Source organism: Manacus candei, unplaced genomic scaffold, assembly GCF_025592945.1.
Source record: "Manacus candei isolate 608988 ecotype Guabito, Panama unplaced genomic scaffold, ASM2559294v1 h1tg000071l, whole genome shotgun sequence".
NCBI classification, from domain to species: Eukaryota; Metazoa; Chordata; class Aves; order Passeriformes; family Pipridae; genus Manacus; species Manacus candei.
The window spans coordinates 2,690,420-2,705,418 of NW_026138119.1; the positions used below are offsets into that span (position 1 = coordinate 2,690,420).

Below are 14,999 nucleotides of genomic sequence, written 5' to 3' on the forward strand. Positions count from 1 at the left end.
CTTTCCTTCTCACCACATCCCACCAAGCACAGGGAGATGTTTCCCCCCAGCAGTTTTTCTCCCTCCTGTGTGAACCCTGTTGTAGTAACTCACACTGAGCAAATCTTACTCCAGTCCCCATCAGCACCTAATGAGCAGCTTGAGGGAAGGGTGCTGTTGGCTTGGAAACCGAAGGAGGTATCCAAGGGCAAATTGCAGCTGGGTCTAGCAAGGTTTTTTTCTGCTCTTAATTTGTCTCAGTCTAGATTTTAATAAATGCAAGCCATGAATTTAATTAAGCTGCTGAAAGAGCTGTTGATCAAGAATAAATGCTGCTTGTAGAACATAATAACTTTCTGTAAAGCTTTACAGGGGGGTGAGGTGACACAGTCCCTGCCCCAATTCAAATGCAATTTAACTTCTGTTTCAGTGAGTACCAGTTTCCTTGCAGTGGAACGTGCTCAGCCCCCTGGAAACTCAGCCCTGTCGCAGCAACTCTGGGTTTTTAAGTTCTGGGGGACAGCATGGGGATGGAACTTTTCCAAAGGCCTTTCCTGATGCTGAATTGCAAAAAAGAGGGAGAGATTTCCTACTGCACCCAGCCCTGACAGGCAGGTGCAACACGGCCTGGCTGGGTGGGAGCTTTGCAAACCGAGACGTTGATGCCCCAGAGGAGCTGGTGTGGGGCAGAAAGCTGCCAGTGCCCCCTGTGCCCACTGCCCTGTCTCTGCTGCAGCGCCTGGCCATTGCCAAGGAGTTTGGGGACAAGGCAGCCGAGCGCAGAGCCTACAGCAACCTGGGCAACGCCCACATCTTCCTCGGCAGGTTTGACATCTCCGCAGAGTACTACAAGTAAGTGCCGGGGAGATCTTGACCTGTTCCTCTTCCCATGGGAATCTTGACCTGTTGCAGCGAATTCCTAAGCTCAGGGGGGCTGTGACAAGGAATCTGGAGGCCAGTGGCGTGTGTGTGGGGTGATACATCCACCTCACAGGCATCAGCCCCAGTGCAGCGTGTGCCAAAGGGGGGACCTGCCAGCCAAAGGGGGAACTTCTCTGTCACCTTGCAGTGGCCAGGTCTCTTCATTCCCACCTCTACCCTACAGGAAAACACTCCAGCTCTCCAGACAACTCAAAGACCAAGCAGTAGAAGCCCAGGCTTGCTACAGCCTTGGAAACACGTGCACGCTGCTTCAGGACTATGAAAGAGCAATCGAGTACCACCTAAAGCACCTGGTGATAGCACAGGAGCTGGGAGACAGGTAAAGAAGTGCCTCAGAGAAGGGGGTCTCTGCTGGGTGCAGAGCACTGACCCTTCCCTGACCTACTGTTCTCTGTTTCTGGGGTTAAATGGTGATGTGTGTTCTTGAAAGTCATTAGAAATCTCTCAAAACCCAAGCCTTGGTCCGGTCATCTGTCAGAAACGTGACATGATTGACACCTTTATCATGTCATTCAACCATGGAGGTTGTGCCCTTAATGCTGTGTCTGTGTGGGCTGAAATCTGTAACAAGAGGAACTTCACGAAAATGCATCATGTTCAGTGCTTTGCCACGTGGCTACTGCTGTGTTGTTACCCCAGAATGGCCCCTCTAAAGCTCCCTCAAGTTCACAAATACTGTGTCTTCCTTAGAAACTGTGTGCTTAGGGCATAAATACGTGCCACTTTGTCCTGTTGCTCTGGGTTAATGCTGGAAACTTCCACATAGAAACAAATGCTGTTCCACAGAGGATGTGGAGATGATGTATTTTGTTTCTCGTCCTCATCCCTCCTTATTTGGAGGCTTGGCCTCTTAGTTTAAAAAAAAAATAAATTAATATCATCTTTTATGAGGGGTTGGTTCCTTCTTGCTGGATACTCTGTGATCCTGAACCCTTCTTGCAGCTGAAGTGACTTTCAGCATTTTGCTGAATTCTCTTGGAAGCTGGGTGTCCTCCACTAGATGGAGCAGGGACATCAGGATGGGAGAGCTGTGCCACCACCCGGGCAGTATCTGCTCAGAGAAGGTACAATCCCACCCGAGGGTGAATCATACTGTGTGGGGGTGCAGGCCTGTGGGCTCCTGCGTTTCTGGGAACACACCCTATGAGCAGAAGGTATTGAACAGGGTGACAAGAAAAACGTTGAAATGCTGATCAACCCGCCCAAACCTCTGAAAAGGGAGTTGCAGTCATGCTGAACCTCCCCCCGCGCCCCCAGGTGCTTTTTTTATCCCTTCTCCCCCCACATCTGCTCGGTTGCAGAGCTGAGCAGGCTCTGGGGAGCAGGAGGCTCTGCCTGCTCCTGCAAACAGCTGCTGGACCTCCAGGGACACTGAGGTGTTCCCAGGCTTGGGGGTCAGGGCTGCACAGGGCAGGTTCCACACCCACCTGCTTTCCTGGGCTTCTGGAAATGAGAAGCAGTGCCCTGGAGACCTTGTGGAAACCAGTCAATGTTCACTTGGCTTCGGGGCAGTTCCAGTTGTGCCCCCTGGGCAATGCAGGGCTGGGACTCAGCTGAGGCTGTTGCCTGCCTGCAGTATTCTCTCCTTGCCATCTTCTCACTAGTTTGGCTCTGGGCTCTTGTTGAACCAAAGGGCTGGATGTTGTGTTCCCTCTTGATGTGTTGTGTGTCTCTGGAGAGGAGCCCCTCTCGTGTGAGCTGGAAGCTGGGCAGGAACTCTGGCTTCCCCTCTTGGGCTGGTGCTCACCAGTGAAGCCAAACCATCCTGGGCCCTTGCTACACTGCTTAGTTTTGTGTCACTGTGGGCACAGACCTGCTTCTGACGCTGCTGTTCATCCCCAGCTCTTGCTGACCTCAGGAAGAGGAGTTTCAGATGTACAACACACTTCATCTTCCTTTGTAGAACCGTTGTGTAGATGAAAGCATAGCAAGAAGCCTGGCTGTCAGTGCTCTCAGGAAGGCCCTGAAAGGGCTGCTGAGCTGCTGGGCTTTGCCCAGAGTTTCTGTGGTTGACAGTTTCCTGTTCTGCAGGGTGGGAGAAGGAAGAGCCTGCTGGAGTCTGGGAAATGCCTACGTCTCACTGGGGAGCCACGAACAGGCTTTGCACTTTGCAAGGAAACATCTTGAAATATCCCAAGAGGTAAGAGATGCTGGTTTAGATCAGAGGGAATCAGTCCCCTGTGGTGAGAGGAAGGTTATTTTATGCCACTAAGTTCTATTAATGTAGTTCTTCTCCTACTGTGACTGCTCTGGAAAGCCCTTCTCTATGTGCTGTTTAGTGGTGTCCTTAGGAACTGCAGAGCTTGGCAGGAAAACATTCTTTTGATGGGAGGCTCCCAGTCTTCCCCTTAATTGCAGCAAATGTCTTAGCTGTGCTTTGCTCTTAACCAATATTCCTGGGTGAGAAAGGACTTGGGCACCAGTTGTCTGCTCTGCTGGCCAAGGTGTTGTGCACCCAGGTGAAGGAACTCTGATACCTCTCGGTGTCCCATCTGTTAGTAAGTCCCCCCTTTCCTGACATTCTGACTGAGATGAACCAGGTGTGTTCTGGCTGCATTTGCTGGTCAGTTAAACACGTGGAGAACACAAGGGCAGCTCCTGAGTGCTCTGTGTTCTGCACTGCAGCAGAGTGTGTGCCTGGGGAGCTGTTTCCTCTCAGTGGAGCTGGCAGGGAGTCCCAGCTGCCAGGTGGGAACTCCAGCAGTATCCTAATGCAATCCATGCTGTCACTGGGCACACACAGCCTGCAGCCACCCTGTGCCACTGCCACACCATTTGGGGTGTCATGTGTGCAGCTCCCGTGGCTTTCACAGACCTGCTCACCCAGCTCGCTGCAGCTTTCCTGCTGCAAGAACACACCATGGTTTTGGGTGGCTCAGAAGTGCAGAAGGCAAGAATTCCATTGTTTGCTCCTTCCAGGGTGCTCAGGAAATTGGCCATGGCCTCTTTAGTCTTCCCCAGATGAAGAAATTGCCCTCTTGAAGCACTAATTGAAATCACCATATGTGAGTGAGCTGGGTGTTCTCCTGCCTGTCTGTTAGGTTGGCGAAATCTCAGAGTAGGGCTGACACAGCAGCCTAATTACAGATTTAATTATACTTATCAGACACACAGAAGAAATACTGTTCTTTTGGCCCTGTACATTTTAGGACAAATTAACTTTTCCAGCTCTGTTCTGCTCGGGCTGTGGCAGTGTGGGCTGAGCTCTGGAGCTGGACTCTGCTCGTCAGAGTGAAATGCAGCTGAGGAACAATGGGAGGACAAGCAGTGCTGGTCCTGGGGCCTTTGGGGCTTGAGGGGAATCCCACCAGAGTGGGTTCTCATTCCAGGGTGCTGGCTGTGACCACAGGCCATATCAGGAGTAGGTTCCTCATGGCAGGTGGCTGATAAAGTCCCCTCCATCATTAATTACAGAGCAGAGTCTGTCCCTTTGAGGAGAACTTGCATTGGCTTCTAGCAGTGGTTCTGTTAAAGCTGATGTTTTAGCTTAGTCTTGGAAATGAGTGAGCTGCTTGTGCTGGTGCAACCAACAGTTTGCTCAGGAGAAACCTTGTGAAATTAAACCTTTTCACACCAATGTTTGTAACTCACTTCTCCATCACTTTTTCCCTTTCCCCTCCACCAAAAATCTAACAGTGACATTTGAATCCAAATGAAATCTGCTCAGGGTAACCACACTGGAAGCTGCTGCAGGATGGTTGGGGTTACTGACAAAATTCCTCTGAAACAGCTGGAATAAAGGATGTGTACTTAAAAACCTTGGAAGCTGCCCCAGCTCTCAGACACTGCTCTGGGATACCTTTGCTATCTCTAAGTGTGGCAGGAGGCTCCTGGGAAGCTGAGGGCAGAAAACAGGGCTCTGCTGTGGTGTGTTGTGTGGTAGGTCATGCTCAGGATCATTGTCTTGCCAGTCTGTTCCTGGGTTGTTAATAGGGCTTTGGAGATGATCTGGAATGAGTGGAAGTCAGGGAAGCATTTAATAGAGCATCAAGGACTGTAAGACCTAACCAGGACATAGTAATTTCTCTGGAGATGATGTCAACAGCAAATCTCCTGTAATTGGCAGGGGGATTTATGGCTGATGATAAGCCCTTTGATCTGCCTCCCTTTACTGGCGCTTGGGGCTTTGTCATAAATAATGTGGGGATTTATGATTTTGTTCCAGGACGGCTCCCGCTGCCGTCTATCGCACAGGGCCACAAAAGAGCTGTTGCCAGGCATTTAACAGGGAATTGGGCCTCTCCAGGGGAACAGCCAAGGTCTTCCTCTGTCACAGAGGCTGCTCTTGCTCTGAAGATTAGAGGCTGTTTCTGGGTGACCTCTCTGTGTTCTCTGGTGATGTGCAGCACCAGAATTTTGTCGTTCAGTTGAACTTTGAGGAGGACCCAGTGTCATGTCCCTGTTTAAGCAGCAGGAGCAGTTGGACAGAGCTCTTGTACCGTCAGCTTCCTTGGCCTCAGGCCAGCGAGAGGTGGAAATTTGGGTAAAATGTGGACTCCAAAAGACTTTTGGAGTCTTGTGTGGGTAGATCACTAGGAACAACTCAAAGTTGTATGGATCTGAGCCAGGAGAGAAGGGCTTTCGGAGCATCTGAGCCCTGGTGTGACACTGCTCACGTGGCTGATGGCAGTGCAGTGTCTGGTGCTCAGTAACCATGGAAATACTTGAGGAAGGGGGCTGAGATTTCCAGGGCTCTCTGCCAAGCCATGTGTGGCTGCAGGACGGACCAGACATGCAGATTTAACTGTGGCTCAGTTCTGTGGCAGTGGGCGAGCTGAGCCCTCTCTGAACTCCACAGAGCTGTGTTTTAGGGTGCAGCACAGCACACACAGATCCCATCCCAAACTATCACCGAGGAATAGTTTCAGAGAGCTCCTTTGGGGCTGAAAGCTGGGCTGTGTGGTCTCTCAGGGTGTCTCCAAGCTCTCTTCTGGCTGGTTCTGCGTCTGCTTTGAGATGGGACTGGCAAACCCCTTGCTGGGGGCTGTTTGCTTGGAGCACATGCCTTTAACCAGCTGCCCTGTTGGTGTTCCCACTGCAGATCGGGGACCGGAGCGGGGAGCTGACGGCACAGGTGAACATGGCCCAGCTCAGGTCAGCCCTTGGCCTGGGCCCTGGGGATGAGGACATGGGTGCAGCTCGTCACTATGCTGGCTATGAAGCACAAGGTGAGTTCCTGGGCTTTTGGTGGCACTGGAAGGTCTCTGGAAGGACGTGGTGTGGGGAGGGGGAGGCGTTTGCGAGCGGGCAGGAAATACAAGTGCCTTCAAAGGAAAGGAGGTTGTGATGTGTTTGCTCTGTGCTTTCCATAACCTGCAAGGGCAGGGAAGGATCACCCCAAAAAAATGAGTTAATGGAATTAATCTGCGTTGGGAATAAAATTCCCCGTGCCATGCAACAAATCAGCTTTTGTATCTTTTAAAGCTCTGCAGGGCCCTTTTAACTGATTTGACTGATACCACAGGCTTTCAGAAGTGACTGGCAGGGATTTTTGGTTACTCTTGTTCTGATTAGCACCCAAGAAGAAGCCTAGGGTAGGGGCTGAAAGCAGGTTGGGAGCATCAGTCCACTGGGTGACATCTCACCCTTGGGACACCTGCAGTGATGCTGAACCTGGAGACAAGAAGTGGCAAGACATGGTCACAGCAGACAGAATGACTTTGCTCAGGGCACTGGACACTGGGTCATTCTGCCTCTGCTGCTGTGTGTCCCCAGCTCAAGGAATGTCCTGGAAGTGCCCACTGCAGACCCTGGTGGGTGCCTGGCACGGGCACTGCCAGCTGGCCGCTCTGTGCTGCGGGAAGCCTTGTTAATTCACACAGCCCCAGCCGCGTCCCGGGAGGTGCCGGCTGATTAAATATGACCTTGTTAGCACAGACACGCTTTCCCAGGTGGACTGTTCCCTTTCCTGGTGGTAGAGCTGACGTGGAGAGGGTGATGCTTGGGCTGAGGCTCTGGGAGGGAAAGGCTGGCTGTGCGTGTTTGCTCTCGGTATCGATCTCAAAGGTGTCATTGGCCACGTCAGTGCTGAGGCTTTTTCTGGGAAATCAAACATGGTGAGGGAGCCAGTGTGTGTCCTGCCATGCCCCATTGGAGCTGAGCTGTTGCCTCAAAGGCCGTGGGGGCCACAACAGCTGCCCCAGCCTCCTATTGCACGTCAGCTCATCCTCGTAACTCCTGGAAAACGCATTAGCCGGAGCCTTCCTCTCATTCCTGACATCTCCTTAGGGGCTTCCCTTTTGGCAAGTTACTTGGTTGTGAAAGGGGAACAGGAAATGAACCTTGATGTTGGTCAGAGGGAAGGGTGGTGGAATTGGGCTGATGGGGTGCCAGGTCCCTTGGGCTGGGAGCAGGAGGGTGCAGGAGGAGGGCAGTGCCAAGGACCGCGTGGGCATGAGAGCACTGGGTGCTGAGATGTTTTTGGATGGGGGTGTGAGCCTGTTGTGTGGAAGAGCTGTGGTGGAAAGGGTCCAACCAGGTTCATCTGGGAGAGGGGCTCTGCAGCTCTGACCATATTGCACAGCCAGGAGTGCACAGCCTTTTCTTAGGTGGAAAAAATAGAGCAGGGGGGTCTCTGCTCTCTTAACACGCTCCCCGTTGACTCTGGGCTTGGATGTCACCTGCTGTGGACTGGCCTGGTGTCCCAGTGTGAGGACGGTGCACTGTGGGGGTCAGGGAGGGTCTTGGTCTGAGCAGAGCCCTTCATGGGGAGAGCTGAGCCTGGTGTGTGGCAGTGTCCCCCATGGGGGTGGTGACAAAGCCCCACCACCCACATCTCCCAGCAGGAGACTTGGAGTGGGTGGCACTGAAGGGTTGGGGTTTTTCCTGGTCAGTCACGGGCTTAACCCCAAGGGTGAGGCAGGGCAAGGCAGAGCCAGCGTGGGGCTCCAGTGATCCAGATGTGCTGTGCTAACATCTGGAGCCAGCAGTGATGTTCCTCAGGCTGAGGCAGAGCCGTGCAGGTCTGTGTGAGGTTGCTGGAGGATGGGAAAGGGGCTGAGCAGCTGCAGGCAGAGTTCTGGAGGTTGCAGTGACCTCGTTAATCTGTGGTGCTGCTGCTCACGTTCCCAAGGCTGAGGCCGTTTGTCAACAGAAGGACAAAGTGTTCTTGGGAGGAAAAGCAGTAGATGACTGGGGCTTGCAGGGGAGAGAGAGGGAGGGGTCTGGCAGAGCAGGGCTTCCCCTCGCTGGGTCCTGGGAACCTGCTGGGGAGGTGAAAACCAGCTGCCTCTGTGTTTGTGGGCTGGGGCTGTGCAGCATCATCCTGCCACAGGAAGGGAGTGTGGGAACTACACCTGGCTAAGCACTGGGTGCTTTTACAGACACATCTCAGGTGGGAAAAGTGCTGTCCCTGTCACATGGAGTTTTGGAGAGAGGATGGGTGTGCAGCACAGCCTGTGGAGAGGAGCCTGGCTCTCTTAGCTTTTATCCTGGCTTCAGCTCTCTTACTCTGAAATCCTGTGGAGGATGAGAGGCCACCAGTGTGCCTGAGCCCTTAAGAGAGGGGAGAGGCATTTAATGCCTGCCAGAAATTTTGGTACCCTCCTGTGCACCTATTAAATGATTAGAAAAGCGTAATTATTTATATTATTAATAGCAGCAATTTACAGCAAGAGGAACATCTGGTTCTGTAATAGGAAGCAGGTGAGAGAGTTGAGATTCAAGTTGACTTCTGAACCAGCCATGCCTTTTGATGTCGACAAATCTCATGGTCAGGAGAGCTTTGCATTTTTTTTTTCCCCTTAAGGTTATAAAAGAGCTGCATATTCCTAAGGATGCTAAAATCATCTGATAAGGCAGGCCTGTTATAAAACACATTAATTTCATCAAGCAGGTAGAGTAAAGGCTGAGAAACCCTGAGCCAGACTCTCACTGTGATGTCCTTCCCAGGTTACATCTGCTTCTGGGTCTTGGGCATTGCCCTTCACGGGGGGCCTGGGGGTGGAAGGAGTGCCTGATGTTTTCTTCTGTTGTTTTGGCTCCTCTTGCTGAACACTTTGTGATTTTAATTAATATTCTGAGCATATTTGGACGTCAGAAGACAAAGCTGGAGGCCAGGGGAGTGGGGCAGTGCTGCAGAAGTCTTGTGAAAGCAACGACCTTGTTGAGAAACGCAAACACAGAGAGCTTAAAGCAACAAACTGAAGGAAGCTGGAGAGTAGCTGAACCATGAAGTAAATAAACAGAGGTTGGGTTTGTTTCTGCAAACAACCAAAAATGTGTCCCTGAAAAATGATCTTGTCCTCTTTCACACACTGCAAGTTAAGAATTGAGTAGTGGTTGGCTTTGTCTTTGGGAGAGAAGTGAAGGGGCCTTGCTGTGGCCCCAGGGGAGTTGTTTTGTAGGGTGAAGGCAACCAGGACAAGAAGCAGTGCTGGGAGATGTCCTGGGGTGCAAACAGCCAGCCCTATTCCCAGGATAGCCCTGATGTCCCCTTCCCTGGCTGCCCTTTTCCAGGTCACTTGGGCTGGGCTGAGGCTGTAGCTCAGCTGTGCCCAGGGCTCTGTGGGTCGCAGGGGATTGGGAGCACTGAGCTGAGCCCTTCCCAGTCCCAGCCTGGAGGCAGTGCCTGCTGGGCTGGCCCTGGGTGGGTAGATCTCTGGTGCACGTTGCAGCATTGTCCTCTTCACTTCCCTGGTGCCAGCTCTCCCCTTTGGGTGCTGGCACCAGCCAGGACATCCTGCCAGCTGGGAGAGGAGCACAGGACCAGGGATCACCCACCCCCCCAGGGCTGCAGGCGCTGGCAGAAGGCGGGGAGGAGCCCAGGCCAGCCCTGGTGCCCCTCCAAAGTGAAAACTCACTCTGGGCTGCTTTTCTTTTGCTTTCAGCAGCACGTCAGCCTCAACCATCATCTCTGCTGGCAGCAGCAGTGTCAGGAGACACCAAGCAACACCTCTCCTGGCAGCTGGGTGTAGGTGGGGAGGGATGCAGGTGTTCCAGGAGGCGTTGGCATGTGGATGCTTTCAGAGCGCTGTGAGCTGGCTCCTGGCACGGTTTCTGTGCTGTTTGCAGTACACAGATACCTCTGCCCCGCCGTGCCCAAGAGCTCTGAGGGCAGGGAAGGACTCGGCCTGACTTCCCCCACCCTCTGCTCATCTTCTGCACGAGGCTGCTCTGCTGGTTCGGTGCTCAGGAGGCTCCGTGCTGGGTGCTCTCACCCCTGCACGAGGCAGATGTGTTTGTGTTCTGCAGTGGCAGCTGAGCCCAGGTGGGCATGAAATCCTACTCCTTCCTCAGCAGTGATCAGCTCTGTGGGGCTTTGATTGTGGGGCTTTGCATCCTCGATGCAGTTTTGGGTTTGCCTCTTCACAGGAATCTTTGAACCCTCGGATCAATCAGACAGGGGGAGAAGAAAACCTGCTTTTATGTTTTCCAGCCTGTTTGGTTTTGTTTGTTTGCTTGCTTTAAATATCTTTGAAGTACCTAAGAGGTGTTTAGGGATGAAACAGGCAGGATTGACCATCCCTCTGCTGATGCAGGCAGGGAGGTGGTGCTGCTGTACCCCCTGCCAGCCCGTGCCTGGGGCTGGGATGCTGCCCAGGGACAGGGGTGTTCCTCCTCCGTGGTTTGCTCAGCCCTCCTGCAGAAAACTGACTGTCAGCTGAGAGATGTGGCTGTCTGAGACCAGCATCTTGCTGACAGTGGGACAGCCCTGCTCCCTCAGGCTGTGATTTCACTGTCTAGGAAGCATTTGGCTTCCTCTGAGCAGAGGAGTGCGGGGTCACATCCCTAACGGCTTCAGCATGGAACCTGCCCCGTCCCTACCAGTCACACTGAGTGAGGGTAGCAATTCAAATTGCTTAAAATTAAATATCCTCAACTCCATTTGATTTTTTTTTTTTCCCAGGAGCTGATGGGCTGCAGCTCAGCCTTTTTTCATTGTGAAAATGAAAGCCCGAGGCCGTGCTGGTTAATTGGACCTGCTTGTGCGGGGGTTTGATGGATGAGGGTGTTGACAAGCTTTTGGCCAAGTGGAAGGCAAGGATGCAAGGTGGTCTGGTTGCTTTATTGGGCTCTGACAGAGGAGAGCTGGAGCAAATGTTCCCATGTGCCTGCAGGAAGGGGTCCTAAAGACCTGTGTCTGTGGTGGGAATGCTGCTTCCATGGAGTGAAAATTTAGGACTTCTGAAGGATGCCTCTTCATTATCTTCATAATGTTTTTTCTAAGTCTGAGTAACCTCTGCTGTTACAGCTGTTAAATCATTCCAGCAGCGCTGATGGGGGGGGGATGAACCTCTGAGTCATTTGGATTTAAACTGAGTAATTTAGCACTCACTTCAGATTGCCCCAGTATTGGCTTTAGGAAGTTCCAAAATATCCTTTTCAAAGTGTTAAGAAATATTTAGTGTTCTTCCCTCATCTTGCTGTGTATATGAGCCTCCTTCCCTGCATCCATGTAAAATACAGGAGTTCTTGGCTCACAGCAGAGGAAATGCTCCAGGACCTGAGGAGAAGATATTATGCCAGTGAAACTCAGGTGTTTGTTTGATCTTGATGCCAGGGGACACAGCAAGTGCTGGAAGGGAGGATGAGGAAGAGGCCAGTTCTTGAAGCCTGTGGCAGAGAAGGCACAACGTGGCTTTTGGCAAAGCCATCCACTAAATCAAGGGATCTCTTGTTGTGGGGAGAGAGAACTTCTTCGAAATTATCAGTTCTGGGAAGGCTGAAGTTCCCTTTGGCTGCTGTTCCAGACTCCAGCAGCCATCCCAGCTCTGGTGTGTGCTGTCTGGTTCCCAAAGGCACTTTCCACAGACAATTTCCTTTGGTAGCTGGTGTGTAGGAAATGCCAATGGTTATGATGCTCTTTTGTCCAGCAGGACAGTCTTGCCATCAGGAACAAGATGCCTCTGCTTGATATATTTTTTTATGCAGCGCAGAGGAAGAAAGGAGAAGAAGAAAGTTCTTTTTCTCGCCCAGTTAGAATTACTTTTTCTCTCTTAAAGGTTTTTGTATGGATGACCATGGTCTGCTTTGGGACTTCACTGAGCAAGGCAAGGCCAGACCCTCAAAATGAATCACAGTGATCTCTTGACTTACCTCAGGAACCATCCTCCCTCACCTGGCAGGGAAAAGCACTCAGACAACTGACCTTTGCTTACAGAAACGCCTGGCAGCTTGTAGGGACAGAGCTCACGGATTCCCAGCCCAGCGTGGGCAGTCGTGTTCCAATAGCTGGGAAGTGCCTGGCTGGTGGGAGCTGCTGACTGATCCCAACAGCATCCAGGAGGAGGGATCAAGTGCAGTCCCCCTCTTTTTAGAGGATTTTGCTGGGGGTGTTTGGCTGCAAAGCTGACACGTGGTTGCTGTTTCTCTGCCCTCCCTGAGTCAGTCTGGAGGACACGGCATGTCCTTGGGCCTGTCTGGCTGCTGGAGATGTTGCCCCTGTTAATTACTGTCACTCTCTTGCTCAAACTCGGTTTCTTTTTGATCTCTGCTTGTTCCACACAAGCTGATAATGGAAGATGGGAGGTCATGAGGCTCTGCTGAATCCTGGCAGAGAAAATCCTGCCCTCAGAAGAGAGCCAGGTGCTCCTGCCAAGTCTATCACACTGCTCCTGAGTTAGCCCTGGGGTTACATGTCTCCTCCCAGCCTGCTCCACCCACTTCATCTTATCTCCCAAAAGATCCTCCTGTCCCCACAGCTGTTAATCAATTAAGCAGACGATTGCCTGGGGTTAGAGGAGGCTGTGCCTGACATGGCTCAAGCTTCCCACAAGCTCCCAGGCTCGGATTTGACGGTGAGGTGTTGCATAATTGGGTGCTCTGTGTTTTCTGCAAATACACCCCAAAATACTTCATTCTTTGACCCAAATTACCAATGCTTTGTTTGCAAATAGGCCTTATTCCTTCTGTGGTTAGAGATAAGCCAATGCCCACTGCATGTTTGGAAAACTGAAATCAAAGACATGCCCAACATCACAGGACTTAGTGTTGTAAGGCTACAAGTAACATCACCTTGTACTCAAAGATTGCAGCTTTCCTGCACTGGGTTTGCTTCCACTGGGGGAAATAAATAGGAAATAAGAAAAAATAAATATCTCCCTTGTGCCATCTTTATCCCCAAGGAGGATTCTTGCTCCAAGCCTTATCTCTTCCATGTGAATGTGAAGGCTCCAGAGCGTCTCCTTATTCCCTGTCCCCACCTGAGAAGCCTCTGGGGTAGCTGCTCACCCTGAGTGCAGTCAGCAAACGCCCCAGGGCTCCTGGGTGCCATTTAGATGTGCAGTATTGCTGTTATTTCAGTTATTTTCAGCCAGTTGCTCAGCTGTCAGACTGGATTCTGGAGATGCAGAACTTGGGTGACACGTACACAGAGCATCTTCTGCCAAGTCAGCCAGACGAGCATCTTGATTCAAAAGGAGCTTCTCTTTGTTACCACATACTGTATGTAGCTTCTTTAAAGGAACAGTTTTGCCACGGGGGGGAAAAAACTGCAAGATTCTTATTCTGGAGCAGGTTTTTGCAGAGCTCAGGGTCTGTCTGGGAGGTTGGTATTTGCTCAGCTTGTGCTCCGTGTGCCAACGGGTTCAGCTCGTCAGAGCAAACGTGCTGGAGCCCGATCTTCCCAGCAACAGATGGATCATTCCTCTCCTTGTGGCTCCCAGTTCTGCCATGGAGAGCTGATGGAGGAGCTTGCATGGGCCCAGAGCGTTCCTGAGGAATGATGTGACATCATGTTGAAAACAACCTCCCCACATCTTCCCCTTTATTTTCACGTGGACTCTCCTTTCTGTTGTAAGCTCTGACTCTTTCTTGACTTTTGTCTGGACTATGTAGCCAGAAAACTCCTCAAATAACTGATGGGGTTATTTACACTGTGCCCTCTGGCTGTATCCTCACAGAAGGGCCCAGAGATGTCAGGATTCCCTGCTCCTTTCCTGGCTGCAGGATGGGGGTAAGCAGATGGTCCTTCTCGGGACGGGCACACAGCAGCTTGGCGCCAGCATTTTATGGCACAGTCATCGTAAATAACTGATATTATTTGCTTTCTCTATTTAGAGAAAAGTATTGTTCTATCCCAGTAACAACTGGGAAAACAAATGCCACCATTTATCAGGCGAGTGCTGACAATAATAGAGGTCAAGTGGATTTATAGTGCCAGAACCCATTATGTGTTTGAAGACTAATTAAAGCCTTAAATGAGATGCTTGTCCTACAGGAGGCTGATTTTTTTTTTTTCCTTATTTCTTTGCTTGCTGCTGTGCTTGATTCCCCCCTCCCCCTTTCCTCTTTAAGAGCTTTGCTGTAATAATGGAGCAGGAGCTTGACAGAGCTCCCCTGATTAGATGTCAGCAGCGTATGATTTGAGGTGCTCCGCGAGCGCTGGGATCACTGGACCGTATCTCCACTGTCACTCCTGAGCTTGGGAGGGTTTCCAGACCAGTATTCCACCCCAAACAACTGGCTAGCTGGTCTGATTTGATTATATTGAACAATATTTAGAGTTGTCTGCCAGAATCAAGGTTTGGGTCTGTACAAACCGGGGGAGGCACCATCCAGGGCTGGAAGAACTCACCCCAAAGACAAGTCAGTATCTTGGTTAATACAGATACAGAGAGAAATGACCTTTTCATGAAAATACAGCAGGAGCTTATGGCAGATTTGTGGTCTTTGGGGGGTGCAAAGCCTGTGCTCTCTGGGGTAACCACTGAGCTGTGTGTGCAGCTCACCCGGGAGCACGGGAGGCAGTGGGGGGCTGATTTGGCTGTACAACCTTTCCCTGTTGGTCTCCTGTGGGGTCCTCTGTCAGGTCTAATTGTGCTTCCTGTGGTGCAGCCACCCCGAGGGGTACAGCGTGTTCCTGGCCTGCAAATAGAACTGTCGCTCGATCCGCGGCGGGGGGGGCCTCGCTTCCCCTCCATCCAGGAGGGAGTAGGCAGCTCTCGGAGCTGCTGGAGATGGGGGAGAGCCTTGGAGTTATCAAAGCACATGTCAACTTGATGAGAGCTCCTGGCAGGGCTCCCTGAGTCGCTGCTACACATGTTCTGCTCGATCTTGTCAGCTGAAATCCCGTTGGATATGGAGCCTGTCCGTGGAGGAGCAAAACTCTGCCTGCACTGTGTGCCCAGCTTTGTCCT

The 14,999-nt window shown here is 51.7% G+C and overlaps 1 protein-coding gene across 6 annotated transcripts in view; it reads left to right on the plus strand.

Annotated features, from left to right (window-relative positions):
• Window positions 1-14,999, plus strand: part of GPSM1 (G protein signaling modulator 1) — a 109,573-nt gene that overhangs the window by 66,026 nt on the left and 28,548 nt on the right. For 4 of the 6 annotated variants that reach the window (XM_051807646.1, XM_051807645.1, XM_051807651.1 and 1 more), the window contains exons 6-9: window positions 716-831; window positions 1,085-1,240; window positions 2,953-3,061; window positions 5,963-6,089. In XM_051807646.1, the coding sequence (XP_051663606.1) occupies window positions 716-831; window positions 1,085-1,240; window positions 2,953-3,061; window positions 5,963-6,089 (508 nt within the window). Of the gene's footprint in view, window positions 1-715; window positions 832-1,084; window positions 1,241-2,952; window positions 3,062-5,962; window positions 6,090-8,728; window positions 8,756-13,205; window positions 13,306-14,999 lie in introns of those variants that run through there. The other 2 variants (XM_051807649.1, XM_051807647.1) reach the window with 2 other exon arrangements.